Source organism: Salmo trutta, chromosome 17 (genome assembly GCF_901001165.1).
Source record: "Salmo trutta chromosome 17, fSalTru1.1, whole genome shotgun sequence".
In the NCBI taxonomy this organism is placed as follows: domain Eukaryota; kingdom Metazoa; phylum Chordata; class Actinopteri; order Salmoniformes; family Salmonidae; genus Salmo; species Salmo trutta.
In genome coordinates, this window is record NC_042973.1 from 32,585,480 (window position 1) to 32,592,480 (window position 7,001).

Genomic DNA, 7,001 nt, shown 5'->3' on the forward strand with positions numbered 1-7,001 from the left:
GTTAAATGTATTTTACCGACTACATTTACTTTTTATACTTAAGTATATTTAAAACCAAATACTTTTAGACTTTTACTGAAGTAATATTTTACTGGGTGTCTTTCACTTTTACCTGAGTCATTTTCTATTAAGGTATCTTTACTTTTACTCAAGTATGAAAATGGAGTACTTTTTCCACCACTGCCTGTCCCGATGTTTTGGGTGTTGCAGTAGGTATTTACACTGTAATGACATTAACAGTCTCTCCCATACCAGTCAATAAGACACATACATCAATGAGATAGGGCTCAGCCTAATGGTGACATACACTCGGGTATGTATTGTAGTCACGCACGCACGCACGCACGCACGCACACACACACACACACACACACACACACACACACACACACACACACACACACACACACACACACACACAGAGATAAGCACCTATATGAGCTAGTGGATCAGGGAACACCCTACTTTTCAAACATGTAAATGTACCATCCATGGAGAGATGAGAAAGAGAGCCAGGAGGTAGTGACAACCTCTGACAGATATTCACACAATCAGCAAATACACAAAATATATTTGTGTGTGTGTATGTTTTGAACCTCCTGTCTCTTGTCCTGCTACCCAGACTACCAGGAGACTCTTGTGTAGAGGGGGAGGAGAGGTGAGTAAAGGGGAGGATGGGGGAGAGGTGAGAGTGAGTAAGAGATGAGTCAACTGCCCTCAGCTATAAGAGAAGACCTGATGGAGCCTGGGAGTGACATACACAGACCCTCAGAGGTAAGATACTCTCTCCACTGCACTTTCTCTATCACTCTCTCTACCGCTATCATTTGCTTTATCACTATTACTCTCTCTCTCTCTCTGTGTTAGTATGTGCTACTGAAATAATATGTACAGATTTGAACAGGTGATGCTGTGAAACTGTATCTTGTCCGTAATGCATGGTTTGGTTTAATTGTCTTTCATGAAGTGAGGTGCCATTTTTTTTAAATAAACATTTTACACTTAACTTTGAACTTTAGAAAGAACGTTTGAAAGGAAGCATGTGGAATATACAGCCAACCAAGTAGATCAGGTAGACTTGGTAGACTGGGTTCTGTCTGTTTTCAGTAGTATGGGTGTAGTACGGTGAATCTTATCTGTTAGCCTATTTATCAGAGGGCAGGCTGTTCTCTCTTGGTAGGGATTTCACCCCCAACCCTCTGCCAAATATTGATTGGTCTAAAACAAATATTTATTCTCAACCAAAACATGCCATTGAAGTTTAGACTTTAAAAATAAGCAAATGTATATGAACAATATGGAAGTGCATAAGTGTATGTGTTCTGTAACAGACAGTAAAAGAACAACATGAACTTATAGGATGTATCTCTGCCCTCTTACAGGAATACCTGTGCTATTCTTTATACATACACAGATTAAGCACCAGGTTCAAGACACACACATTGACACACGTACACCTGTTCATACAGACTACAGATATGGATTGTTCCATGGCCCTCCTGGTGTCCTCTCTACTGGCACTTTTCAGCATGGGGGCAGGAGCTTCACTGTCATTGGACATAGTGAGAACCAAGGTCAAATTCCTTGCTCAGACCATGGTGTACAGGACACAGATGAAAATCAAAAAGGTAATCAATCCATCTATCAATTAGTCAGTCAATCAATCATTAGTGTACTGACTAATGCAGTCTTTGGCTTGTTGATAAATGTGATTTGTAAAACACTGTTTAGTCTACATAAATCTTATTTTAATCACATCTTTCTCTCTCTCTCTCTCCCTCCCTCCCTCCAGCTCCCTTCCTCTTCTAACCTGGTAATCGACGGCCTGGAATTGTTTTTCCCAGCAGCTGCAGGAGACCAGCCTATAGAAGGCCTGCCTTCCATAGTAGAGACCATGGGGTTCTACCAGGACCTACTGATCTCCCTAGACATGGTGGACCTCAAACAGCTGGTGGAAGACACCTCCACTATGCGGGGTCAGCTGGAGAACTGGATGATGTCGCGCTGCCCAGGTCGCCAGCAGAAACAGATAGGAGAGGGTGGGTTGGAGGAGGCTCTGAAGGATAGTGTCAGGAAGTTTGGTCTGAGTGTGAGTCCAGTGGCACTAAACAGACTCAAGGGCTACCTCGATCGGCTACTGCTGAACCTGGATCAGCTCAGGTACTGCTGATCAACTGTTACTGACATAGATCATCACTGAGTGACTGAACTCAGATCAGTTTGTGCCATTCTGAACAACTGTTACTGACTATGACTGTCACTGAGTAACTGAACTTTGATCAACTCGTGATCTGCTGAAAACCTAGAATGAGTTGAAGCAAGACTGGACAGTCATAAGTTTAAAGATTATTCTGGGTGTACTTCAGATCACAGTCACTATCAGTCACTAAGTTATTAAGACATTTTATATTGTATTTTAGTCAGACAAGGATTCTAGCTTGAGGTATTTATTTGTACGAGAAAGAGGAAAAGAAGCAGCTCTATTTTTTTAGCATTATTTGTACCTCTGTCAGTCAGTGATACAGGGGAAAGTGTTTACTAAGCACTAAATCAGCTGAGTAATGAAAAATGTACACACACGTGCATACACACACACGCGCTTAGTAATTCTGCTTGCTCCAGAGGACTGTTGTGTAGTGATGTCATGCTCACAGAGAGGGTTTCCTGAAATCCAAGACAGCCCCATGAAACCAGATGTTTTGATGTTAGAGCAGCGACAGAGAGTGAAGGTGGGGGAGAGAGGGGGACAAGATGTACATTCCTCTACAGAAGAGGCCTGTTCAGGAGGGTATACTGTAACAGTGCATTCAGATAGAAATACATTGTATAGGACAGATATGATTGTCTAGCTCTTAGAGGAGTAATTTCAGCTCTATTTCATTACATTTCTACCGGCAATGTTCTGAAGATGACACCTCACTGAACACATCCCAACTCAAATGAAATGAAATCTTATTTGTCATAACAGGTTTAGACCTTACAGTGAAATGCTTACTTACTGCTTCTCTTCTTGACAGTATTAGCATTTATGTTATATATACTGTACTATATTTTTGTACATTGGAGTACCATTTTATGTACCTATTTAATGTTGGATGATATAAAATGGTTTCCTTTTCTATTTTTCTGTCTTTATCAGTCTTTTGTAATCAAATGAATCATCTGATACACGTATTGACTAGGCCATTGAGTGGGTGAGAGGAACAGGTCAAAACCTACAGCAAACATTACAAATAGTCTATCAACAATATGTGGGTGTGTGATGGTGTTTCTACAATCCCAAATTTCCAGAAACTGTAAAAACACGTCAGAGCTACGCAATATTACCTTGATCACAGATGACCATTTGATTGAACAACACACCAACACCTATACACCGGGTTAAGGTAGCATAATTCTAGGGAACTATCAATAAATTCCCTGTGTTTCCAGAAATCCTGGTTGGAGGCTTTCCTGCTCATTCCCTCCTCATCCGGGATCCTCCAAACAGTTTTTCGGGAAAACCAGGGAATTTATTGAAAGTTCCTGTCAAGACTTCCGCTGAATTTGGTCCCTCTCCTTGTTCGGGCAGCGTTCGGCGGTCGACGTCACCGGTCTTCTAGCCATCGCCACTCCATCTTTCATTTTCCATTTGTTTTGTCTTGTTTTCCGCACACCTGGTTTACATCTCCTCATGATTACTATGTGTATTTAGCCCTCTGTTCCCTCCATGTCTGTGTGGGGTATTGTTTATTGTCTAGGTTGGCACGCTTCCAGCTGGGTTGCGCCGGGTTTTATTTGTACCCGTGATTTGTGGCAGCCGGTACTTTGTACTTGGTTGTTGTACTTTGTGCTGCCGCACTTGTTCTTTGGGCATTTGTTTTTGTGACAAGGTTGTGTTCTGTTCTTACAATTGCCTCAGTAAAATGCTTATTGGTTCACTCATCTCTGCTCCCCTGCGCCTGATTTCCATGCACCAGCTACACCCACCGCATGACAGAATACCCCACCCTTGATGGAGTCAGCAGGAGCAGGAGCCCCTGTTATAGGGGTAGAGGAGCGCGTCCAGGAGCACGCAGCGATGCTCCACCATCTCGGTGCCGCCATGAACCGCGTCATCCAAACAATGGACCGCTGGGAGAGACAGGGAGTCCCTCCAGCACCCCCACCAGCACAACAGGGGCCTCCACTACTCGCTCCCCCTGCACCCGGTTCCAGTGGGATTCGTCTCGCCCTCCCCAGGGAGTACGATGGGATGGCTGCCCGCTGCCAAATTCTCCTGTTGCAGTTGGAGTTATACCTGGCGACCGTCCACCCGGCTCCCTCGGGCCGTGAGAGGGTGTCCGCGCTCGTCTCGTGCCTCTCGGGGAAAGCCCTGGAGTGGGTCAACGCCATGTGGGTGGAGGGAGATGCGGTGCTGGACCACTTCGCGGAGTTCACCCGTCGTTTCCGGGCAGTCTTTGACCACCCGCCCGAGGGTAGAGTGTCGGGTGAACATCTCTTCCACCTGCGGCAGGGGACGAGGAGCGCCCAGGAGTTCGCTATGGACTTTCGGACCCTGGCCGCCGGAGCGGGATGGAACGACAGGGCCCTGATCGACCACTATCGCTGCAGCTTGCTCGAGGATGTCCATCGGTAGTTGGCCTGCAGGGACACCACCCTCACATTTGACCAGCTGGTGGACCTCTCCATCCGGCTGGATAACCTGCTGGCCACCCGCGGAGTACCAGATCGGGCTCTGTTGGTTCCATCCTCCAGCACCAACGCTCCAATACTTTTGGAGCTGGGAGGTGCTGCACTTAGGGAGGCCAGAGGAGGGGCCTTCGCGTGCACCATCTGTGGCCGCAGAGGTCACACTGCCGGTCGGTGTTGAGTTGGTTCCTCTGGGGGCCGAGGCAGCAAGTAGGGCACTCTAGCGTCACCCCAGGTGAGCCGGCACCATTCTCACCTAGAGCCCTCTAATATACACCTGTTTTCGCATGTCATTTTTCCTGAGTTTTCCCCGCATTCCCAGCATAAGGCGCTCATCGATTCAGGCGCGGCTGGGAATTTTATAGACAGAGCATTCGCTCATAGTTTAGGGATCACCATTGTTCCAGTGGCTGTGCCCTTCCCAGTTCACGCTCTAGATAGCCAACCCTTAGGGTCCGGGTTTATTAGGGAGGCCACCGCTCCCAAGGGGCATGGTGACACAGGGGGGTCACAAGGAGAGAATCAGTCTCTTCCTCATTAACTCTCCTGCGTTTCCCATGGTGCTAGGCCTTCCCTGGTTAGCCTGTCATGACCCCACTGTCTCATGGCAGCGGAGGGCTCTCACGGGGTGGTCGCGAGAGTGCTCGGGGAGGTGTTTAGGGGTTTCCGTTAGTGCTACTACGGTGGAAAGTCCAGACCAGGTCTCCACCGTCCGCATCTCCCTGAATATTCCGATTTGGCTCTCAATTACCACCCCATCGTAGGGGGGATTGTGCGATAAACCTCCTGGTAGACGCCGCACTTCCCAGGAGTCACGTGTATCCCCTGTCACAGGCGGAGACGGCGGCTATGAAGACATATGTCTCCGAATCCCTGCGTCAGGGGTACATTCGGTCCTCCACTTCACCTGCCTCCTCGAGTTTATTTTTTGTGAAGAAGAATGAGGGAGGTCTGCGCCTGTGTATTGACTATCAAGCCCTAAACCAGATCACTGTGAAGTACAGTTACCCGCTACCTCTCATAGCCACAGCGATTGAGTCAATGCACGGGGTGCGCTTCTTCACTAAACTAGATCTCAGGAGCGCTTACAACCTGGTGCGTATCCGGGAAGGAGACGAGTGGAAGACAGAGTTCAGTACTACCTCAGGGCATTATGAGTACCTCGTCATGCCGTACGGGTTGATGAATGCCCCATCAGTCTTCCAAGCCTTTGTGGACGAGATTTTCAGGGACCTGCACGGGCATGGTGTAGTGGTGTACATTGATGACATTCTGATATACTCCGCTGCACGCGCCGAGCATGTATCCTTGGTGCGCAGGGTGCTTGGTCGACTGTTAGAGCATGACCTGTATGTCAAGGCTGAGAAATGCCTGTTCTTTCAGCAGTCCGTCTCCTTCCTAGGATACCGCATTTCCACCTCAAGGGTGGAGATGGAGAGTGACCGCATTTCAGCCGTGCGTAATTGGCCGACTCCCACCACGGTAAAGGATGTGCAGAGTTTTCTAGGGTTTGCCAATTACTACCGGAGGTTTATCCGGGGTTTTGGTCAGGTAGAGGCTCCCATTACCTCACTGCTGAAGGGAGGCCCGGTGCGTTTGCAGTGGTCGGCTGAGGCAGACAGGGCTTTTGGTCACCTAAGGGCTCTGTTTACCTTGGCTCCGGTGCTGGCGCATCCGGATCCCTCTTTAGCGTTCACGGTGGAGGTGGACATGTCCGAGGCTGGGATAGGAGCCGTGCTCTCTCAGTGCTCGGGCACGCCACTGAAGCTCCGCCCCTGTGCCTTCTTCTCGAAGAAGCTCAGCCCGGCGGAGCGAAAATATGATGTGGGGGACCGGGAGCTGTTGGCTGTCGTCAAAGCGTTGAAGGCGTGGAGACATTGGCTTGAGGGGGCTAAACACCCTTTTCTCATCTGGACTGACCTGGAGTACAGTGAGGAGACTGAATCCTCGCCAGGCAAGGTGGGCCATGTTTTTTACCTGTTTTGTTTTCACATTTCTTTCAGACCAGGTTCCCAGAACGTGAAGGCAGATGCACTGTCCCGGCTGTATGACACAGAGGAGCGGCCCATGGATCCCACCCCCATACTACTGGCCTCCTGCCTGGTGGCGCCGGTAGTGTGGGAGCTGGACGCGGACATTGAGCGGGCGTTACGTGCAGAGCCCGCTCCCCTCCAGTGTCCCTCTGGGCGTCTGTACGTTCCGCCTGCTGTCCGTGACCGGTTGATCTATTGGGTCCACACGTCACCCTCCTCTGTTCATCCTGAAATTGGTCGGACGGTGCGCTGTCTGAGTGGGAAGTACTGGTGGCCCACCTTGGCCAAGGACGTGAG

At 48.8% G+C, this 7,001-nt stretch overlaps 1 protein-coding gene across 1 annotated transcript; it reads left to right on the top strand.

Annotated features, from left to right (window-relative positions):
* Positions 1 to 734: 734 nt before the first annotated feature.
* On the top strand, positions 735 to 3,121 carry LOC115152051 (uncharacterized). Its single transcript, XM_029696522.1, has 3 exons — positions 735 to 774; positions 1,383 to 1,628; positions 1,793 to 3,121. The coding sequence occupies exons 1-3, from the start codon at positions 739 to 741 to the stop codon at positions 2,168 to 2,170; spliced, it is 660 nt and encodes a 219-aa protein (XP_029552382.1). The 5' UTR covers positions 735 to 738; the 3' UTR covers positions 2,171 to 3,121.
* Positions 3,122 to 7,001: the final 3,880 nt, after the last annotated feature.

What these genes read in the sequence shown, in the direction of transcription:
- LOC115152051 (XM_029696522.1), top strand. Translation starts at nt 739, where the DNA reads ATGGAGCCTGGGAGTGACATACACAGACCCTCAGAG. An exon ending in ACATACACAGACCCTCAGAG is followed by an intron (nt 775 to 1,382) that starts GTAAGATACTCT and finishes GCCCTCTTACAG; the next exon opens with GAATACCTGTGCTATTCTTT. An exon ending in CACAGATGAAAATCAAAAAG is followed by an intron (nt 1,629 to 1,792) that starts GTAATCAATCCA and finishes CCCTCCCTCCAG; the next exon opens with CTCCCTTCCTCTTCTAACCT.